General features: G+C 36.3%; 1 protein-coding gene across 2 annotated transcripts in view; it reads left to right on the top strand.

Annotated features, from left to right (window-relative positions):
- Positions 1–24592, top strand: part of LAMA2 (laminin subunit alpha 2) — a 535576-nt gene that overhangs the window by 345148 nt on the left and 165836 nt on the right. For both annotated transcript variants that reach the window (XM_037842983.1, XM_037842982.1), the window contains exons 23-29: positions 2778–3014; positions 4280–4423; positions 5095–5274; positions 5373–5561; positions 5659–5792; positions 9873–9990; positions 16632–16766. In XM_037842983.1, coding sequence (XP_037698911.1) covers positions 2778–3014; positions 4280–4423; positions 5095–5274; positions 5373–5561; positions 5659–5792; positions 9873–9990; positions 16632–16766 — 1137 coding nt within the window. The remainder of the gene's footprint in view (positions 1–2777; positions 3015–4279; positions 4424–5094; positions 5275–5372; positions 5562–5658; positions 5793–9872; positions 9991–16631; positions 16767–24592) is intronic.

Below are 24592 nucleotides of genomic sequence, written 5' to 3'. Positions count from 1 at the left end.
AATTTTAGTTATTTAAAGGATGCCTCCAAAGAATTTTTCATTATCTGATTATAGTTTTCATAACTTATCATAATTTTCTGCTCCAGGTTATGGCCCATTTTATTTACGTGAGTCAATATACATTCAAAGTAATTGACAAGAAAAAATTATTTACATGAATAAGTAAATCATCTTAATTTTGAAATCTTGTTGTACATCTGATGTTCTATAAAGACAAGTTGCTTGGTGACATGACAGTGGTTTATTCTATAATTTGGAAGCTATGTCCATGTAATATAATAAATAACTATATTAGTTGTAATTGTAAATTATTGTAATATAATAAATAACATTTTGTATCCTTGAATTTATAGTAATTTCTAGCTGGCAGCCTGCACTGCAGCCTTTTTACTAGATAACATTAGAGACATTGAAAAATATTTAACCACAAAGACACAAAAAAATGAGGCGCCTGACAATTACTTTAATTTCAGAATCTGGAAAAATATTTCACCAGACATTTGGGCAGGAAAGAGAAGATAGAGAAGAAACAGGTGGTTGTGCATCCCATCCTAGGAAGAGCAGTCCCAAAAGGAAAATAGTGCTGGCAGGAGCAAAAGCAGAAATTTCCCTGGTATGAGTAGTATATCTAGAATTAAGTTGAATAGTGAAAGTATGATATACAAAGTGAGATCCAGCCAGACTTGGAGTTGGGAATTTGGCAAGTTACTCTACACATGAGCTTGCCTTAGAGCTGTAGATCCAAGAAGGATAATGAGACAGCGCTAAGAAGAGTTGATTTGCAGGCAAACTACACACACTGGATGGTGGCAAACCAGAGGCATAAAGAGACAGAGATGGTGTATGTCTTGGGAGACATGAACCACACTCGTTTTTCAAACAGAAAATAGAATATAAAGAAGCATTAACTATTAGAGATGGTAAATTACTAAAAAAGGGTTAAAAGAAGGTTCTATAAAGGGCCAGAAGTAACAGGGGCAAAAACAGACAAACAAACAAAGAAAACATCTACTGCCTCTGTGGACACAAAAGGAAATAAGGAATAGGAAAGAACACACACACATACCTCAAGTGCTGAGGTTCTGACCTCTTTGAAGAAAGTGTGACTACCACAGGACATGCAACCTGCTGGTGGTAAAAATTATAACAATTTGTCAGCATTTGTGTGCAGGTGCTAGTGGGCTCTAGAAACTGTGCACTACTGTTGGAGGATATGGGTAAGCTGGAGCTACTCTGAAGCAGGCTGGGCTGTCCATTGTCAGAGGGTGTGTACAGGTCAGAGATTCTCAGAAAGCTGTCAATGGGGAGAGAGTGGCCTGAGGGCACAGCTGGACTTCTTTCTGGACTTCTACTGTATAATAAAATTATGATCATAATGGAGAACCAGATCCTGGTAAGCAAGTGTCCTCCCAATCCTGTGACCTTATTAGGTCCTTCTATGGCCCTTGTTTGACTAAGCCTAACATTCTGCCACCTGGCCACAGAGAAATGTTTACAGGGCCCAGGTAAAGTATCACAAAGCAGGGCAAAGAAGGGTGAATTTGGAGCTAGGAGGCAATAAATTGATAACTGACACAGCTGGTCTCTGAAAATTATTTATTTTGCGAACCTAAATGAAATTTTAGAAATCCGCTTGGCTTTTTCAGGAAATTTCAAGATTATATGAGTGCTGTGAAGCAAGAACAGAAAGCCTTAAAAGAAGAATATAAGATGAAAAACAAGAGGATGTGCTCTAATTCAAGATGAGTGAGAAAAAATAGGAAAAGGATGGGAAAGAAACTATAAAATCAATAGTGTAATTGAAATAAACATTGGCAGTATATAAATATAACAGAATTTTCACTGCAAAAATAGGAGCTATAGATAGAGGAAATATTTGAGAGGTGAATACAGTAAGAGAGGTAAAACAAAGGAAAATAATTACAATGGACATTAGAATAGTAGAGATTTGGCAGATAAGCAAGAGTGATGTGCTTTAAGAATTATGGTTGTTCCTGCAGAAGAAAATCAATAAAGTAGAACAGAAATAAAAATTAGAGAAACAGCAATGCATGAAAAATCAATTATGTTCCCAAACCGAAAGAACTTATCATGATCCAGTAAATTAATGGAAAAAAAAAGATGTAAACTTTTAAAAATTCTAGCAAGATTTTGGATTACATCAACAAAAAGAAAAGCCTATATACATCTAAGAAGAAGACAAAAGGTTGCCAGCAAAGCATCCAATCCAGTTTGTCTGCCAACCTAAATGCCAGAAGCCAACATCCTAGGCATCACTTCTTCTCCAGGTGCTCCCTGCCTTCCCACATCTGGTTTGCTTATGTGTCTTCATAGCATTTAGTACTTCTGCTATCATATAGTGTTTATTATACAACATTATATTTACTTGTGCACTTTTCTCCCATCCATAAGATTCTAAGATGTGTCTCTGTATAGCTTAAATGGAATAATAATGAGACGGTAAGGTAAAATTGACTTTATCTAAGGTTTAATCTTTGAAACTCCTCCGCACCACAAAAACAAAGGATGAAAAAAAAGCGGATTTTTTTATTCACATAGCATTATGGTTTCTAGAAATCATATATTTTAATAAATGCAGAAAGCCATTTTTATGTTATGTTTCCTGATATTTCCCAAGCAACTAGACTAGAACAATGTAAAGCATGTCATAGACACACATTAATATTTGTTTAATGGAAGTATAGGAACCCCTAGATTAAAAATTTAAGATATTTCCAATGAAATTGTGTTAATAGTTGTTTCTATCTCCTCTGTAGATTTGTAACTGCAGTGTGGTGGGATCCCTGAATTTGCAATGCAACGTGTTCACGGGACAATGCAACTGTCATCCACAATTCTCTGGTGCAAAATGTACAGAGTGCAGTCGTGGTCACTGGTATTTCCCTCACTGCAACCTCTGTGACTGTTTCCTGCCTGGGACGGATGAAGCTACCTGCGACTCAGAGACTAAAAAATGCTCATGCAGTGATCAGACAGGGCAGTGCACCTGTAAGGTATGTGCTGCCGGAATACAGCAAGGAAAAACCCCGCTCGGTTCCATTTCCCTTGCTCAGTGTTAACCTCATTCAGTGTTCAGTGCTCATTATCCCTGCTGCAGTAAGTTAACCAAATAGACAAAGTAAAAATCATTGCCAGACATGAAATTTTCACTGACATATGTTCACTGGCATACAGATAAGCACTGCTTTTTGAGAAGCTGTTTTTCAACAGAAACCCAGCTTTTTTTCCTCATTGGTAGAAATGATGTCTTTTCAAGATTAAAATAAAAACATTTCTCATTATATATTCATTTTGCTTAAACAAAAATAACCTGATAAGAAAGTTCTAGTGTCATCAGAGAATCATAGCTAACCAATAAATCTTAGTAAAAAAATTGTTTCTCCTAAAAGTAATCTGCAATTGCTATACACTGAAAAATGCATTTACTCTTGTGGAAGTTCAGTAAAATTTCATTCCATGTAAACACTGACATTACAAACAGTGACTATCTGCAAATTTGAGGCCTCATTAGTAGTGTTAAGTGATGTAGAAAAACTGCCAATTAAAAAGTATAAGAGGGATTTTCCCCTGAAGAAATTTCTGGGGGAAAAACAAATCAATCCTGGGGTAAATGCAGTTAAGACTGTGTCAGAAGTATCTTTTTTAAGATAAAGTCAGTGCAAAGAGGGACAGAGGAAACAGGAGGATGAAATCCAGGCAGTGATAATTAATACAGTCATGAGAATTTAGGAAAATGGCAGCTTTGGTCACCAAGGAAGAGACCTACTCATAATACAAAGTAAAATCCTGGATAATTGCATATTATAATTACAGTTATACATTACACGTAATATGTTATGTGTCTGTATTTACATTATATTACAATTATATGCAGGTACATGATAGCGTCCTGACTAAATTTTTTACAAGTTTGTATGCCATCACTGTCTAGGAATCAGTATTTTTATTTTGCTTCTGAAATTCTCATGAGGCTTTCACATGGCTCACACTAGAATTGCAGGAAATGTGCTGCTTAGATTTAAAAAGCAATATACAATGTGCTTAGTAATATACATATTGATAAATAAATAAAGCATTTTTTAGGTCTGAGAAATCCCAATAATATTTTACTACATTTGCCATGTGAGATATGAGTCTATTACTCGGTCTTTTGTTGCTGTTTAATAAAAAATACTGTGACCCTGTTATTCATTCTGAAGCTGATTTCCCTTCTAATGCTGCCGTTACGGACTCCTGAGGGGCTCTCATTTCTCTTCAGGTCAATGTGGAAGGTGTCCACTGTGACAGGTGCCGGCCTGGCAAATTCGGACTTGAAGCCAAGAACCCACTTGGCTGCAGCAGCTGCTATTGCTTCGGCGCTACTACTCAGTGCTCTGAAGCAAAAGGACTAATCCGTACACGGGTGAGTAAGGAACTGCTGAGCCATGTAATGGTATGGTGTTAGTTCCTGCTGGCCTCTTTTAGTCAGGCACTGAGGGGTAGTAGGAAATGGCAAAATATTTAAGTAACCTTTTCCCTGTGTGCATTTAGACATGATAAAGGCACCACTCACCATTAGACAGTTGGTGTAGATGTCTGTTTTTTTCTTTCTTAAAAATAATTTGTTTATTGTTGATGAGGTAGCAGATGCCACCTGACAAAAGAGAGCATTATACTTGGGAATGGGAAGAAGCTGCGTTCTGGAAACAGGGGCATCAGAGCATGCATGATGAATGTAGCAAAGAAGCCCAGAACCTGTTGCGCATTTGCTCCAGCCATCAATTTGTAGGGGGGAATTGTGCTCATTTTTACTTTAATTTTCCTATTACTATTCCTATTTTAAATCCTACTTTTTATTATTTTAAAAGACTCCACTTTTTATGGCTATTGTGGTTTTCACTGTGCAGACAAGTCAGAAGGACTTAACCCTTGCAAATCACAGGCCCATGATGCACAAGTTCTGCTTCTTGTGAGAACATCTCCTCAGCGCAGGGAGAGGCACTACAGATGGACATGCAGTCCATTATTTGGTTTTAAGGAAGTGCCCAAAAGACTTGAAAACTCAGCCCTCTGCTTTGATTCGATCCTGTTCAGGTTACTCTGACACCTCAGCAGACGATACTGTCCCTGGTGGATGAGATGCTACAGCATACAACCACCAAAGGCATCGCTTTCCAGCACCCAGAAATCGTGGCACACATGGATCTAGTGAGACAAGATCTCCACTTGGAACCTTTTTATTGGAAACTTCCAGAACAATTTGAAGGAAAGAAGGTAAGAGCAAGAACTCTGAAATCATACAAGAACAAAACAAAATATGTTTCTGGGCTCATGGCTTACCTAACTAATTACTGCTCATTTTATTTTATTAGTTAATGGCCTATGGTGGCAAACTCAAGTATGCAATCTATTTTGAGGCTCGGGAAGAGACTGGTTTCTCTACATATAACCCACAAGTTATCATTCGGGGTGGGATTCCTTCCCATGCCAGAATTATCATCAGGCATATGGCTGCTCCTCTGATTGGCCAATTGACAAGACATGAAATTGAAATGACAGAGGTAAGGTTTTAAATTGTTTGGTGCAAGGATGCCAACAGTTTTGTGTTCAGTTTTGTCAGAATGTGTTTTTGTTTTTGTTTTTTAATTTTATTAACAGAAAGAGTGGAAGTATTATGGTGATGATCCTCGAATCAGTAGGACTGTAACCCGTGAAGACTTCTTGGATATACTCTATGATATTCATTATATCCTCATCAAGGCCACTTATGGAAATATCATGCGACAAAGCAGGTAAACTAGAATGAAGATCCAAGTTCTTATTCTAGAATTTATAGGGAAGATCAGTAACATATCAGACAAAAAATGGTTTAAAAGTGGTTGGTTTAAGAGTGTAACAATAGAATACTAGTCAAGGATGGCTTCCAGTCATCTAGTGGAAGTTACAGGCATTCATCAAAAGAGGAAAATACAAGCACTAGGGGCAATGACATTTGAGTCACTGAGTTACACCTAGAGCCCAGATTTTTGTCTCTACCATTTCCTACTAGAAGGAGCCAAGACACATGGATTTTGAGTCTGGAATAGGAAATATACAGGAGAACTGGAGACATCATCCTGGGCCTGAAAGTAAGGGAAGTTATCAAAGACTCATTGGATCCTTTCTAAGAGACACAGCAGCCAGCTTGAAAGGAGGTCTACTAGTCAAATTTGAGACAAATTAAACGTTAAAAAAGACTGCAGTTTATTGAAACTGAATATATATAAAATCCATGGGTTTATGATGATAGTCCCCAAAAAGAAAAGCAAAAGAAAAATATATAAACTCATTTGTCACCATTGGGGTTAGCTTTCTCCAAAGGTAGGTAATCAAAAAAGAAATAGTGTGAGAAGCAAGTTTAGGGAAAAAAATAATGAATTTTTGTGTGGTGAGTCCAAGATACCTGTCATAAATTCAGTGGTGACCTCCTGTAAGTCAGAGATAATTAATGATATGCTGTAAATGGGTTACAAGATTACAGAGAAAGTGACCTCCTTCAGCCCTCTGGGGAGCTAGGCAGGGCCAAGTTGGAGGTCCAGGCTCCTCCAAACATGAGCAGTCTCATCTGTTCACACTGTGAGCCATACAATGTGATCATTTTCTCTAGGCATCATGATGTGAAAGGGTTGTAAAAGTTTAGGTGGTAATAAATCTAAAACCCTGGAAAGAAGTCAATGGTACGGATCTATTTTGGGAATCCTCAGCATGATTGAGGGAGCTGATGTTAAAGAAGTAGATGAGTTCACCCAGGGAGAATGTTGACTGAGAAAAGAGTAGAGCACAGAACTTGAAGAACACATGTGTTTAAAGAGTAGAAAGAAACGGCAAAAAAAAAAAAAAAAAAAAAAAAAAAAAGTTGAAAAAATTGAAAAAAATTGAAAAATAAAAGAATATGGAAGAACAGCAAGAATGTATGTAGTGTCATGGAAGCTGGCATATGACCCAAAGACCCAATTAAATGAAGTCTGTTGAGCTTGACACCGAGGACCACACTGGTGACATTAATAACACCAGTTTCAGTGGATTCCTGGGCAGATGGAATCTCAAGGTTTTGAATAATTAATGGGAAAGGAAGGCATTGTGAAGGTAGACTCTTGGTTTCCAAGAATATAATTATAAAAGGAAGGAAAGAAATAATGTCAAATATCAAAAGATTGTTTAATTTCAGAGAAGTAACCCAAACTTACCAACTACAGGGTAAAGAATTAGTAGCAAGGAAAATATTACAAATAGAGAACAATAGAGAATAATTAATGGAGGAGCCAGGAAGCTTCATCATCCTGAGCACACATGGTCATGTTCCTGGAGTGGAAGGGACAATTTATCCAATGAGATTTAGATGGGGAAATGCACAGATGTAGATCAGTTTGATAGCATGGAGGCAGGAAGTTGAGTTGAGTTCATACATACAGCCTCAGTTTCTCTGTCTTGTCCTATAAGAATATGCAATCAGTATGTGTTTGTATATGGTTTTCTAGAATAAATTAGTAGACCAGCCCAAGAAAACAAAACAACGAATAATTATAAAGCCTCTCATTTGCAAACTAACTGAATACAAAAATACCATAATTCAGATGTTTACACTGTACTAAGCCCATTACATAGCACACAACCTTGTCCTTACATACAGAAGACCCTTATTGCTTTCTGGATTGATTTAGGAACTTTGGGTACAAAAAAACCTTGAGGACCAAAATTCACTTTCAAATTTGTATTCCTTTGGTTTCCTTTTCATATTTCTCACTTGTAACAGAAGACTATTTTTATGTGAAATAATAAAGAAGTGTGTGCCAAAAATATGCTGTCAACTATATATTGTTAATTGTTTTAGAATATCAAATGTAAATCAGGTGGCAGAAACCAAAGCAGGTTTGTACTTCATAGAAGACAAGAGGTAACTTTGTGATTATTCAGATATTTTCACAAATTGTTCCAGGCACAGTAAAATAGTCTCCTAGTACACAGAACATTTTGTTAGTAGAACTGATAGAAACAGTTTTGTCATGCATTTTTCACTATACTTTTTTTTGTCTTTTTCCCTGTAAGCCTCTGTCTCTTATTTTGCATACCACACTAAACATAATATCCTTTAGCCTAAGTGACCATTTTTTGAAACTTTAGAGTAAGTAAAAAACATTTCACTTTTTCTAAGCTCAATAAAAACTAGAGTCATAGTCTAACAATAATAAGAACAAAGAAGGCGGGGAATTAACACTTGATTTTGTAAGACAGTGGAATTATGAGAAAGGTCAAAAATATGTTTTAATATTACCCCAAAGTAATTAAGACCAACTCCTCATCTTTATTATTCAGTTACAAATGTTACATAGTCTCAGAAGCAGAGTTTAAGGGTATGTGATTTGAGATTCAGACTTCTACATTTTGCCAACATTGGTATTTTCTTTTGACTTTGCTTTTGTCTTCTCTTAAATTGATTTGAAGGAAGTAACTTTTGCATTTTGGTATTTGCTTAAATAGAAATCTGAGTTTGGGCTCATCCCTGATAAAGGGACAACAGTTGCTCTTTAATTCTTTGAGAAAAATGATGTTTTGCAGAAATATCTGTTATTGTCACCATTCAGGCTACACTTGATATTTTAAAGACTTGCTAGTGTGTTGCGTGAATGTGTGTGAGAGAGAAGGGAAGATGTTGCTAGTAACTCCTCAGTCTATAAGACACATTGGAGAGGCCAGTGCAGATGATTTATCTAAAACACTGTTTACCTTCTTACTCCCACAGAGAGTCCAGGGGGACATAACACCAGGGTCTTTCCTACAGGACAGGAGTCATTTGCTTACAGCTAGCTCACTACCACTACGAGTACTATATGAGAGCAGACTGAAATTGAAATTTTAACTCAATGTGTGTTTCATAAAGGCTGGCCGATCTTCAAGTGCAGATTACAATGCTAGTGAAGCCAGAAAGTGCATTCATAATTCAGTTTCAATAAAACCTACCTGTGCTTGTTATAAAGTTTATGATTCAAACCCCTTCAGCTATTGGAGGTGCATTTTATTAAAGCAAAACAATTCATTGTCTCATTTAAAAGTTTATTTGCAGAACATTTTCATGTTATCAGTCAGTCATGAAATTGTCTGAGTTTATGGACTGCATGTATTATATAATGTGTAATTTCAAATTGATGAAAAGGATATCAACATTTTCACTGCAAATAATTGTTTTTTTCCATTATAAAGACCTTCCCACCAATAGAAAAGATGAGTTCAGTTACTTGAGGGATTTATTTAATAAAGTTAACAAAATGCTAATTTGAAAGGTTCTTTAGCTTCAGAAACAGATTAATAATATTAGATCATGCCTGATCAGTGTTTGCCAGGTGATTTTCTGGAGTTCTTGAAAGGGCATTCAGAGACTAGAGGAAGAAATTGGGGGTGGTAGCAAATTAAAAGCAATTTCACTAGAGACTACTGAGGATGTTCTAATGAGAAATGACCTTGGGTTTTCTGTTTGAAAGAATATAAACTTCTAATTAATTGGCCATGTCTACCTGAAGCCACTCACATTTTAAAAAGTGGAAAAAAAAAAGATTTTATAATAACTTCTCATCAGGACATCAGACATCCAATTTAATAAATTCCTTATGATTCATGTCAATATTTTGCTAATGTGTAATCTCAATCTTTGAGGACGCAAAGACACTGTAATAAGATGTGCCACAGCCACCTCTGGAATTTAGACAGTGTCAAAACAATAGAACATGCTCGAGGTATTGACAAAATCTTGAAAAGAATCTATCTGTGAGATTGATTATTTGCTAGGTGGTCTTAATTTACTGATAGGATCGTTTCATGTGTATACTTACTATTTCCAGGATTTCTGAAATCTCAATGGAGGTAGCTGAACAAGGACGGGTTTCAGCAGTGACTCCTCCAGCTCACTGGATAGAGAAATGTGATTGTCCCCCGGGCTATTCTGGCTTGTCCTGTGAGGTAAGCCAGCTCCTACAAAAAAATGCTCCACTCACTTAACAAGGCAAATGGAAAAACTCCCAGAACTACCTTCTTTTTACTTTCATGCATGCCCTCAACCTCTTTTCTTTGATCTTCCTTTCACAGCGTGAGACTCAGTAGCAAGAGGGTGGTGTTATTGTTCGCTAGTAGTAAGAATCAAAACGAACGGAAATATTTGATAAAATTAGAGGATTTGCAAAAAAAAAAAAAAAAAAAAAAAAAAAATCAGGAAGTAAGAATGTTTCCATAAGGACATTCATTGTAACTGGTCTGTTCCCTTAGCCCCACTGCTGAACATTTAGAAACATCTCAACCACAGAGATTATGAGACAGAATTATACTGGGATTTGAATGATTATTTTTGTATAGAACATGACAAAATTTATGCTCCAAACAGCAGACTGTTCCCTTCCAATAGACTTCCACAGAGAACATACATGTATTCCAAAGGTGCACTATCATTCAGTCATAACATTTTAAAAACTGTTTTTTTTAACTTTATGGGATAGTCCTTTGACTAGCTTCACAATTGGCAAATTTCCTAGAACTTCATCTTCTGGAAGTAAATTTAATTTCTGCAAATATTAAAATGAATAAGAACAGTATCAGGCAGGGGAAGGTGGCATAGAAGATAAACCAGCCTGGGTTGGAATCTCAACTTCATTGTAAGCTGGAGCTGAGACCTCACTCTAGTTACTAAACCTCTTTGTGCTTTAGCCGATAAATGCCCAAACCTCTGAGCTCTCCCACCTCCTACCAAGCTCAAGGCACACCCTGGCAGACCCCGTGGAACTCCCCACAGCCCAATAACTAAAGCCAAGCCTGGGAAGGCCCACTGGGACCTCTTCCCCAGCCACTGCATGATTCTTTCTCATTAGTCCGATCAGCTGGTGTCCCTGGCATAGCACGTAGATATTTTTCATGTTCCCCCTACCTACCTCACAAGAATCTTGTGAATACTAAGTGACCCATGAACATAAAACACTCATCACAGTGCCTGGAGAGTAATTGTCTTGGTTGTTGTGAGTTGGTTGGTTGTTGTGGTTAATATTGTTTATGTAATAACTAGTTATATATCCACCTATGGATTCATTTAGAAATACTTTTAAACATCTTATTTTGTAAATAGGATTTGAGAAGGTTTGGGTAAGGATGGCATGAGGCAGGGGGTGACACCAGGTCAGCATCGAAGTAAACCTTAAAAATGTTGAAAAGAAATTTTTTGAGAGGTGGCAAAGCATAATGGAAGGAAAAAGGAATTTGGTTTCAATGAATCCTGCCTCACTCCACCACTTGGACCATTTACTTGCCCTGCTGGTTGAAACTTGGGTTCTTTATGTATAGGTTCATCATGAGGACTATTTTAAATGAGAAATTATGTATGAAAGAAAGCCCCATTGTAAACTGGAGTGCCATGAAGCTTAGTTACCATCCTACGGGTTCACGTTGTTCAGAAAACCTTTTCCTAAAAATAACCGTAAGCATCTTGTGAAGCATCCTTGGCGTAATTTTATAGTCTTGTTTGTGATTGCTCTGAGGATGATGTTTTTTTAACATGTCCATTCTGATCTAATAAATTATCAAATAATCTACCTCATTATTAAACATTACTCCTAAATAGCTTCTGTATATACATTTACACAAACACTAGTAAGTGTATACCTCCCCTATATACATAATGCATATATGTATGCAAGTCAGAGACTGTGGCCCATAGAAAACAGTCTGCCTTTCCAGTGAGTGTGAAATTTTGAAAGATAGAAGACAGAATGAACTTGAGATTTTTTAGACATGAAATGAAATTTTATGTGTCCTTGGGAGGGGTGTCTGGCTGCTCTGATAACTACCTGTGTGACTTGGGCAGCTCTCTTGATTGCTCTAGGCCTTATTATATAGTCATCCAAAGTATAAAATGATAGCTTGGATTTTGAAGTTCTGAAATCTCTGATTCTGCTATATCATTTTCCTATAGAAATTATTCAATAAGTAGTCAAGGTTGACCTTTAGATATCTGGAGGAGAAAGTTGCTGTGGCTGTATTTTTTTCTGCATTCATTTCAAATAATGTTGTTCACTTCTGAATAAAAATGTTAGTAGAGTAGCAAATTATTTTAATGCAGCCTGCCTTCCTTTCTAGATTTTGAAAACTCTTCTTTATTATGATGCATAGGCTTTTTGAATACTATGTTCTAGAACAGGCTTTCCCATTAATTTTAGTAATTTTCCATTATCAAATGAAAATATAAATTAGCAAAAATGAAGCAAATGAAAATTGAATGAAATCAAGAGAAATTAGAAATAGTACAAACTATTGTCTGCACTGGTGGCCTCACTTATGTCCCAAGAATTTCACTTAAGCATCTATTTACAGATAATAGTTACAATAATATCTCAGTGGAGAAATTAGAGGGATAAAGGCCTCTCTCTTATAATAAGGTACCTGAGGTGTTGTCCACAACCCATTGCCTCTAATCCATTAGACATCTTACTTATAATTCATCTTGATTCCAAAGTGTAATTACCCAGACATAAAAATCTAATCATCAAAGCAAGAGCTAAGAACAGTTTTGAAATAATGCATCCCATTCCCAGTAACATATGCTTTGGGTCATGAATGCACAAAGCAATTCCTTTACAATATTCTCACCCAAATGTATGGTATTCTAGAGACATCTGCATTTTCTTACCCAAAATGTATCTGCAAATAAACAAAATTTAGTGCTAATTACTACTAAAAATATAGCCAGTTTGTGAAGATGCTTAGCCTTTACCAATTTTCTGTAGTGTTATGACACTGCAGTCTGGGTCATTGAATATAAGTTCTAGAAATGCCTAATTATTGAAATTTATGATTTGAAGTGGAGACCAGATTGGCTTTACAAGTCAAATGAAGGACACCTGCTTCTTACCAGATGTGCCAGTGTGGGAGCCATTTTGTTTACCACACTTTACTTCAATGCTTTTCATCATTGTCTCCATTTACGTTGCTGTCTAAACTAACCTAAACTCAGTTAGTTTAGGTTATATGCAGATACCATTCTTATTTATGACTTGCTTTCCTAAAAATGGAAAATATTTAGCACTGAATAGGTGGTTCTCTGCAATAATGTCATAGAAATCAGAAATTTGCAGATAGCTTGATCATATTTTGCTATCTCCCCTTCCCATCCTCCCCACACATATTTTAATAGGACTTCTGACTCACAGTTGAATGAATGATGTCTATTGGATCACTGCTCTGAAACTGTGACTTGAAGCTACTAAAAATAATGTCTTAAAGCCCCAAATAATTTATACCTAGTAACAACCCATAAAATTCACCAAAAAGGTGAAATGGTAGAAACAGAGTTCTCTCCTTAAATACACACACCAGTCAAGATACTCCAGCACTTGTGTTAGCATGTAGGACCCAAGGAATCTGGTTTGTGTGCATAAAAATATTGAGGAATATGGTATAGGTAAGTGGCAGATATTTTTACTTTGTTTCCCAAATACAATAAACGATTACCTTTAATTTTTAGTCTATCCTCAACAACTACATCTAAAAAATTATCTGGAATAGAGGACTCCAAAATATTGATATTTTGTATGTCAGGTACTAAACATGCATCATTTCATTTAATCCTCACAACCACCACATTAAAAAAAAAAAATGTTTATTGAGTGCTTCCTGGCTAACTGTACCCTGCACAATACTCAGCACGCTTCCTAATACGGTACTTACATTATCCTTGAGTGTGTATTACCATCCCCATTTTACAGAAGAGGAAATTGAGGCTCAGGCAGGTTAAGAAACTTGCCCAGGATTGCATGGCTAAGAAGCAGTAGAATTGGAATTTGAACATAGATTAAGTCTGTTTCAAAAAAATCTAGATGAACTTACACTCCACCCTTAGGTTATACAAAATCCTCATGTTCCAGGTGAAGAAACTGAAGGCTGCAAAACTCAAAACCTGCCCAGAATCGTATGTAGTAAATGGTGGCACACGAATTAAACTTAAGTTTGCCTGACTGTAGACAAAAGCCAGGCCTTTCTTTGGGCAGTCCTGATTCCTCACTGCACAATACAATGAGCTCTTTGTTTATCCATTTTATTCCAAGAAAGATTTTGGGTTTGTCTCAAATAGGTTGGTGTTACCTTTCCTCTGTTGCTCCTAACACAAACGTTATCATTTTCATGAATTTTATCTGAGTCGACTGAGAGGAAAGCACTTGATATTGAAAATCACCCTCAGAAATAAATATATACGTATATACATAGAAAAATAAATAAATACAAGAGGAAGGGGACCCAGGAAAGGAAGTTAAAGAGGAATAAATAGGTCCTATCCTTTAAAAAAAAGGGGAGGAGAGGGGGTGGAAGAGTGTCCAACTCCTGCATTGCAGAAAAGACTCCTTTTGCTAACTCAGAGATTTAAACCACCATCAGGACACAAAACTAACCTACAGTGTTTAGAAGGGAAAGAAATTTTAGAAGTCATCTGAGTCAGTGCACCTGCTCATTTGATGGTTGAGGAAACTGAGTCTCCGAGAAACTAGGGAACTTGCCCAGATCCCTCAGACAAAACATCTGTAAAATCAGGGCTTCCATGTTAATGTAAGATTTAATACTTCACAGTACCAAGGAGTCCAATTGTCATTTTAGAGGCACATCCTCACAGCACAGAATGAGGAAAATGCCAAGGATTCTTACCCTGATGCTTAGTAGAAACTCCCAGGAGTTTTCATATAAACTCTGGTCTGACTCTCAACCAATTACACTAGGATCTCTGGGTGTGGTGCAACAGCATTGGTATTTTTAGCTCCCCAGATGATTCCATGCACAGCCAGGGTTGAGAACCACTGGGGTAGGCCTATACCTACCCCAGCGTACACAGATACAGCATACACTATACCTACCACAGTGTACACAGAGCTCAACTTGGAGCTCAGCCAGGGGCCCCTCACCAGGCAACCTTCTCTACCACATGTGCTGTCTTCCCCTGGCGAGCCACCATAACAGGAAAGTTTGACACGCCTTACTTTAAACTTCACCTGCAGTGCCCACCTTCAAATTTCAGTCCATAACATTGAATGTCACATGATCCCTCGATGAAAAGTTATTTCGTAGCTTTACTCTTCTTCTAAGAGTTGTTGCAAACTTTTGTTTGAGATGTAAAGTGGAGCTGGGAACACTCTCAATTTCTGTGATTTTTCCGTTCACTCAAACATTACCATTATTCACACACACACAACCCCAACAATTATACCAGTAAAATAACAATAGTTATATAGATATCTGAGATAAAATCCAATTTTATTCAGCAGTCAGCAGGCTAAAGAATTGGCACAATCTATACCCTTTGATTGTTTCTTCAGTTATGCTTAAATTTCCAGAATTTAGCCAGCAACAATGGCAAAATAAAATAATATGGATTAATTTATTAAAATGTATGATTATACCCACCATAAGACAAATGCAAATCAAAATATTTTGAATACTACCCTCAGTTTTCTTTATCAGCTTGTTCAAAGCTAGAGCGTTAATAAATCTCATTAGAATTTCTTATAGGCTGTGATAAAAGCAGGGAGACTCTTAATTGAGTGCTTAATTGAGGTACTTTAGCATTATCCAACTCAAAATAAACAAGGAGAGTGCCGTTTGTTGATCTTTTTTCTCTTCCTAAGAAACCTCTTTGCATATTCCTCTTTGGACTGAGCTAGTATACTTAATCTGATATTTTTTCCTAAATATTCAGCCATCACTTTTATTTCATTCATGGGTGCATGATAGCCGGTGAAGAAATATTAAGTAGCCAAGGTGCTAAAGTAGTCCCATGATAATCTTTAGTGGAATCTGAGAAGCTGACTTGTGTCTTACTCATAAATCAGGCTGTGCCTGAGAAATGCAGCAGCTTTGCATACTGTGAGAACTGAGCCTGCAACACAAGGAGGTTCTCATCTCTTCTCCAGAGCTGTGGGCTTCTGAAAATCCAGAGGCATTTTTGATACATTTACATAATGAACCTGAATGAAGATGGAACTCTCGGTTTTGCATATATCAGCTTCGCCAGCAGCATTTGGTTTCCTCTCAAAATTTTATTGCAAAGTGGAAAGAACAGATCAGGAAAAGATAAATTTTATTTGTGGCTTGATAGTCCCAAGACATGTCGAGTTTTTATTATTTTGAATCCCTTGCTTTTATAGTCTTTAAATTATATCGCTGTAAATAATGCAACCATGACTTTTTTACTTATTTAGTTTTTCGCTATGTTTCATTGGGCATTTGCTAGTTATCCGTCAAGAACAGTAGAAGCAGATTTTAGGTTGCCAAGGACATTGGAATTCTCTCTTCAGTCCATGTAATAATTTTGTTTAAAACAAACCTCTTTCTCAAGAAGAGTTTCAAAGCTTTCCAGACGAAGAGTTATGTACAAATGAAAGCTTTCCTTGGCTAAAGTACGATGACACAGGGGCTGCCTGTGACCTCTAGGGAAATCGAAATTGGCACTTGTATTTATGAGCCCTATTGCCCTTAACTCAGGTGGGGTAAAGTCCTTCTTTTCAAATGCTCCAGAACCCAAGTGTCATTAAAGCAAGATTTCTGGCTTGACCATCCTAATTGGCTTCCTTTTCTTGCAGGCATGCTTGCCGGGATTTTATCGACTGCCTTCTGAACCGGGTGGCCGCACCCCTGGACCAACTCTGGGCGCCTGTGTTCCATGCCAGTGCAACGGGCACAGCAGCCTGTGTGACCCTGAGACAGGCAGATGCCAGGTATTCACCTGAGCCCTTCTTGACCGAGGGCCGTGCTGTCATTTCTCTTTACACCCCCTCAGCTACTGCATGCACAGCAGCTAAACTGCAGGGAACAAAACGTGTGTATGTGTGAAATACAACATGCTGGAAAAAAAGACACCATATTATACATTTTAACAAGTAGTTATAAAATTATAACTCATGTCAAGAATTAGAACATGAAAGCATCTGAAAAGAGCACCAAAGGGCACAACTATTAAAAAATCACCTATATTGCTTTTTTTGATTATGCGTAAAAATAAGCTTCTCATAAGAAATTTGGGAAATACAGAAAACTAGTAAGAAAAAAATTTAATCACCCAAAATTCAACATGAGAAAAACATTTGACATTTTAAGTATTTCCTACCAATTTTATTGTATTTCCTACCAACTTTATAACCAGTATAAGACCGTGAATGCAGTTTTATGTTCTTGTTTTTAAATTTATCTGTCATGAACATAGTATGTTGTTAGATAATATTTAAAATCTTTACAGTCTTTCATTGGATGACCCATAATATAATAATTTCCCTTAACATTCAGGTTGCTCTTTTTGTTTTGATTTGTTTTATGCTTCTGCTGATACCATGAGGGTCTACCACCACTATCTGCCTTGGAACTGTCATGACTAACATTATCATATCTTTTGCTACTTATTTCAGTCACCATAAGATTCCTGTGTTATGTCTCTTTCCCTAGACTAATTCCTACACAACTCTGTACATCTCCTTTGCTGACCCCATCTCTTACCCCTCCTCATCTCCGGAAATGCTCCCATTGAATTCATGGAATCTTCTGGAACTCATGGCCAGAGAGTGACAAAGTCCACTACATAATCTCCCTCTTGCTGAATGTTCTCATCTTGATCCAATCGACACCTTACTCTGCCTCCCAAGTGGTAGCTATTTTGTTTTTTCCTGCACTCTTGGTCCCCTAGGCCTAGTGGAGCAGCTACCCTTGCTTCTCATTGCCACTTCCATATCATCCTCCTTCTCTCCTCCCTGAAGCCACTCAGCTTTGCATCTCATGCCATTATCTATTTTCCAAGTATACCCACTTGCTGGAGTCATCCACCAATCTCAGGTCAACACCCTGTCCTTTAAAGATTTCTGATCCTGATTCATTGCCATTCTGTCCAGCACTGCTCCCATCAGAGCTCTTGGTGATTTTAATATCCATAATACTGGCTTTTCCAAACCCTTAACCCTCAATTTCTTGCCCTCACTCCAGGGTCATATCCTAGACCTTGTCATTATCAATAACTGCAACCCCTCTGTAGTCTCAATTTTAAGAATACTATTCTTTGACCACCATTTCTTATCTCTCCAGTTCACTTCTTAGTTCTTCAACTTCAACATTTTAATCCCATCACTAATGTTCACATCTTTTCATTGTTCCTTATCTCTCTCATGCCGTTGCCTTCTTAACCAGCTTCATCAGTATCACTGCTTTGCACAACTGTCATCCCCTTACTCATTTAGCCCCAATACTGATTATGTCTGACTTTCTTCACCATACCACACCCGTGACTGCAGAAGAAAAGACAACTCTGATGTTAAGTCTCACCTTACACTCATGACCACTGCTTCAAGTGGATCCTCAGTGTTCTTCTGCCTTCAGGCCCCATTTCTCCCTCCATTTCCTCTCCCAATTCCTGGAAGACTTTTTCATATCCCCTCCCCTCATCCTCAAACCCTTTGAGAAAGTAGAAGAGAACTAACACAAAGTCCCATACCACATGTACCCAATGTTCTGCTCTCTGCTCGATTACCAATTTTCTGCCTCTCTGCTTGATTCTCTGTCTCTTTTCCATTACTTTGGATGGACAGTTCTTTTCCTAGAAAAGCCTTCCACCTACATGCTAGATTCTATCCCTTCTTCCTCCTCAAGGATCTCTCTCCAGCTCTTCTCCCCACTCCTTCTGCATCATTTTTTCTTCTTCTTCCATCTTAACACACACACAACTCTTTTGATCCCACTTCCCTTCTAACTACAGCCTCATTCCTCTCCTTCTATGCAATGAAGAATTAGCTATACTCTGCCTACAATTTCTGCCCCCCCCCCATTCTCTGTTGAACTACTAAAATCAGACTTTTACCTCCACCACTATTCTGAAACCAATGACTAATGTTCAGCTATCAGTCTTCATCTCACTTGCTCTATCACCAGTGTTTGACAGCATAAATCACCCCATCTTTGCAACTCTGTTCAGTTTGTTTCTCAGGCCATAAAATTCTGAGGATCCTCAAACTTGGTGGCTGCTCCTTTTTTGTCGTCTTTGCTGTTTTCTCCTCATTACCATGACTTCTTCAGAGTGGTGTTCCCCGGACTCAATCCTTGGAGCAACTGACTTCTATAACTGCACTTGTCTTCATGATGATCCCAGCCAGTCACATAACTTTCAATACCTACACTGAGTTCTCATAGGATTAACTGTTATTTTTATGATTTAATTTTAGATCCAACTCTTTAATATTTCTGGATTTATTGTGGTGTGGGACAATAATATGATTATCTTTATTCAAATATGTTTTGCTTTACCTGAAACATTGGGTTATTATTTCCTTATTCTCACTGATATATCGTAATGTCTGAATATATTTAAATTTGTTTTACCCATATTATGATCTGTTTAAGGATTATTTATATTGTTCCATTTACCTTTTAGTTCTTGTTATAAGGTTCTGATTGCCTGCATTTTATAGTGGTTATATATCTGATAAAGCCAGACCCTTTGTTACTCTTTTTTTTTTTTCTAATTTTCTTAACTAAATGTACTTATATATACTTCCAGATGATATTTTAACTTACTATTTCAATCCTTCCCCTAAAACATGATACTAGGATTTTGACTGGAATTATGTTAAACCTTTTTGAAAAGAATTGTTATCTTTACACTATTCAGTTATCATCCCTCAGCCCAGGAATGTTACCCTTCTCTATTCAAACATTTCATGTCTCACAGTAAACTGTTTTAATATTATCTACATAGGACCATATTTCTCATATTAAAATTATTTCTAAGTGTGTTACTTTTTCATTTCAAAGGAGAGTATCACCTTTGTTAAAAAAACATTTGTTAACTGGTCATTACTGGTAAACATAAACAGAATAGATTTTTGTACATTTATTTGATATCCAGATACTTTCTTTTGGTTCCCAGAAGCATTTCAGTTGATTCTTTCATTTATTTTTATATTGACAATAATATCATCTGCAATTAATTATAATTGCATTTTTCTTTGCTTAGAAGCTATATCTATTATAATGATTTCGTATTTTCTGCATTGTCTTCCAAAAATGTTAAATAGAAAGGTAATCAGCTTCCTATCTTACCCCTGATTTTAATATGAATGCTTCAAGTCCTTCCCCCTAAACTATAATGGTTAGTTTAAGATGAATGTCCTTTGTCATGTTAAGAAAACTTCCTTCTATTCCTGGCTTCCTAAGAATATCTTCTTTTAATCAAGATAGAAAATTGAGATTTATCAAATGCTTATGGTGGGGAAGGGGACAGGTGAAGGTGCATCTCGGAGGTGATTATATACTTTTCCACCTTCAACAGAATGATGAATGATGTTATTGTCAAAGAGAATAGTTGACTATTTTTAAACATCCTTGCCCTCTTGAAATAATTACTATTAGGTTTTGGTCTAGTATTTCTTCCCCAATGTGCTGGCCTGCAAAATTCAATAGATATGTTGAGGGGGTGGGTGTTTTTAACATACATTCTTAAGTGAGCATTAAATGCAGTTTTCTCTCTTATGCAGTTTTTACTAGCACTTTTTTATAGGGCTTTGTTTGCTTCTTTTGATTAATTGAGAAGCTTTCATAAAAGATTCAATTTTAATTTCATTTTTTTTAGAATAAAAGTTGTCTTTATACTGTCGTCTTTTGCCTACTTAGCTTTTATAGCTATTTTCCTGACTTAAGGATCCTAAATACAAGCCTATTTTGTGAAATATCCTTATATGAAATAAAAAAAAAAAGACTTGCATCAAAAATACACAGTGAGTATAAATTATTATGCTCTGAATTTTTGTATCTTCCTTCAGGGAACTTACAGCTTTTGAATTTAGGCAACTTTATTTATCTTTGAAACAGCCCACTGTGGCACATAGGAAATAGCTATTATAACTCCAATGTTATAACTAAGGAAGCTGAAGCATACTGATTTCTTTTTCTGTGTGTAATATAGTAAGAAACTGACCCTATATTCTGATCCCAGCTTAAAATCCTAACTGTTTATACCTTGGTACAGTGATTAAGAAAGAACGTGGATTTGAGTTCACACTGCCTTGATTCAAATCCTGGCTTCACCCCTTACCAGCTGTAGGAGTATAGATAATTCATTTAACCCCAGTGGCTTCTTAGTTTCCTCATTTATATGGAGATAACAATAAGGTTTATTTTAAGGATTCAAAAGAAAACTGGATAAAATGCTTAGAACATTAGTTAGCACTTGGTAAGCTCCCTAAAAGTGGTAGTGAATGATGATGATGATGATGATGGAGATAAAGATGATGAGATAATTACCACATGTCTTAGCCATCATTTATTTTCTAACAACAAATAAGTTGACAATTAAGCAAAAAGTATAAAAAACATTTTTATCTCCAACACTATGCTATATTTCCTCACTCATCTTTTTATTCTTTTTCTCTTTCTTTACACATTTCTTCAAAAATACGGAGTGGGGTGGGGTGGGGTGAAACTATAGAAAGCTTTACAGGCCTCGAATTTCTACCATTAAATAAAACTCCCACTACTTTGTAATTATTCTCTTCCTAATCCTAATGGTACTTGCAAGAGAGTTGTTTCCTCATCCTAGGCAGTGATGAATCCTACACATATCCATTTTATTACCATTAGTTGAGTAACTGTTGCCCTGAGGAAATTTTTCTTCAAAATGGAAGAGTAAAACCTACATGATATTGAAGCACAAGGGGTGGGTGGAGAAGGTAAGAGAAGTAACCCTAATCAGTACTTACAAATGTATTTCAGTCCATCCCATGTCTCATGACACCCCATGGTCAATATTATTTCTTCTGTTTTTCACATGGGGATACTGAAGACTCAGCTAACTCAAATAACTTTTCCAGGATCAAAGAGTGAAAATATTTTCACACTACCACAATTCTTACTTTAAAAAGAAAAGGAAAAAAATAAATCTCCATCATTGACCTTCCTTCTTGCCTGAAACACCATTAGTGTCTGTGGTTAAACATTTAGCCCTATCTTCAGTAAATATAAAGATTTATAATTAGAATCTACTGGATTCAAGGTGTTTTGTAACCTTATCTTAATTAATTTATCCAACAACCTAGCCAAAATAGGGATTATTAGCATCTTATTACAGCTCTGAAAATTAATACTCAGAAAATTTAAATAACCTACAGAGCTTTGGCTAAAAAGTATTAGAATCAAGTTTCAAATCCACTGCAAAACGCTGCCTCTAGACCTTGAGAGAGAGTAAATGCATGCCTAGATAATGAAATGAGTTTGATTTTAAAGGCCCAGGTGAATCAAATCCTCGAGTACTAATAGAATCTGCAAATGTGATTAAGAGCCAAGTATGAAAAGTACTTGAGAAATATTGAAAATATGAAAGTTGCCACAGAATGAAAAGCAGTGAAAGGTCATTCTAGGTTTCATAAAGGAAAATGAAATGTAGGAAACAGAGATTGATTTTGATCTCCGGTGAAATTTAAGGATTGCATATTTAACCAATATCTTTCAACTGTAGAAAAAATGAATAGTGTTCATTAGGAATCAGAACAGGTTCATTCAAAATAACTCATGTAACACAAATTTCTAGAATTAATACACACACACACACACACACACACACACACACACACACGCATGCATGCACAATATCTGAGACCCTAGTTCCTTGAACCCTGGTGCAACATCAAATTCATCAGACAGTGTGATATATCACATCTCAAATTTAGCAAAACTAATAATAACATATTCCAATTTGGTGAATGTACCAGGACCAGGGTTGGCCACTGTACATAGGTTATCTCATCTATCCTTAAAATATACTTAAGAGGTAGACAGGGTTATTCCTTCTTTTACAGTTGATGAACTGATTAGATAAATTAATTTGCTTGAATCATTAACTACTAAGATCCTGAGCTATGATTCAAACCCTGGTTTGTTTAAATAGGCATTTCATGAACATTTGTTCATGCTATCCTCATAAAGAAGGCTGAAAATACGAGTCACATGAAAATCAGATAATAAGCTTGATTGGTTTATAAGTTGGTGAATAGCAGCCTTTAGAAGGCTCTAAAGATGTTTCCAATAATGAGGCTTAGACCTTGTGTTCGGCAGTGTCTGTTAAAAATCTTTATCAGTGATTTGTATGAGAGTATCAAATATTCAGAAGACATAGAGCTGAAAGTGATACCTAATGTATTAGATGGTGGTCAAGGATCAAAAAATCACACATTCATTCATTCTCATGACATTTGTTAATTGTTTCCAACATTCAGGCCTTGTGGTAGGTGCTGGGAATACAACAGGAAATGCATGGACCTTGTGTTTCCCTCGTATTCAAGAAAAAGAACAGAGGAAATGGCACATAGTAGCAGTCTTGAGAAATAGGAATTCTTACTTGATTGCAGATTCATTAGGTGCCAATATGGGGCATTTGAACAAGAGCCAGATCAAGGAAGTAAGTGCATTCAATATATTTGCAAACCACAGCTGCAGATCTACAGTCTACTGTATTTTAAGAGAAACTCGGAGAAAGTAGGATGGTTAAATGCTTAGCTTGAAAAGAAGACATTTAGCTTGAAAAAGCATTTAGGAAGTATTAGTAGTATTCTTTAGATATTTGAGGGAAATGGGAGATAGATTTAATCTGCATAGCTTCAGAAGGCAGAACTTAGAGCACTGACTGAAAAGTAGTATGAACCACACTCTCATTCAGTATAAGGAAAAACTTCATGGCATAGTTATACAGGATAAACAGGGCTGCCTTATAAAAAATAATGCATCTATCAATATCTCAAGGAAAGTGTAGAGGGCATCCCTATAATGATAGAAGGTTAGAGTAAGTAACTACTCACTTTTAGGTCTAAGATATTATAATACCAATGTTACATTCATTTGATTTAGGAGAAAGAATATATACCACCAGTTTTCCCACAAGCCAAAAACATGCAATCTCATATATTTTCATCTATTATTAGGAAGATGCTTCTAGCACATTCACTCTTCAGAATGTAATTAAACTTCTTATTAGGCATCCAAGATATAGAGAGTTTTCCTAAAAGTTAATTTCTATACAAGAGAAAATATGCCCACTCTTTCAAAAAAAGTAGGAGAGTTATATGGAAGTCTGTGTCAAAAAATTTCAAAAATATCATGATTGTTTACATTTTGTGTTTGTGGACTTAACCAGGATATTTGATTCAGTTAACCAAGTTTAGTTTGTCAGCAACTTGTGAAATCTTGACTGTCCAGAGAAGGTCAAAATATTTGTTTGCTCTGTGAAAAAATTATATAGGGTTGTAGGTATAAGAGAAACAAAACCATATTTTTGAATCTCTATATTTTTAGTAATGATTGACATTATCCTTAAGTATCTTGATTCAGTTATTAACATTATATTTAAGCTGGACAAACAATTCATTATGCAGTAATTTTATTAAAAAGCAAAATGCTGATAATTATTATAATTATTGTTCCCATGTATTTTTGGCCCACATTCATTTCTATAACTGTATTTAAAAAACGTTAACACTAATTCATCATTTGATACTTGCTGAATGATTAGAGTCTGAAATTC

Source organism: Choloepus didactylus, chromosome 7 (genome assembly GCF_015220235.1).
Source record: "Choloepus didactylus isolate mChoDid1 chromosome 7, mChoDid1.pri, whole genome shotgun sequence".
NCBI lineage: Eukaryota > Metazoa > Chordata > Mammalia > Pilosa > Megalonychidae > Choloepus > Choloepus didactylus.
Note: the sequence above shows the minus strand (reverse complement) of the source record. Positions and strands in the feature narration are given on the sequence as shown.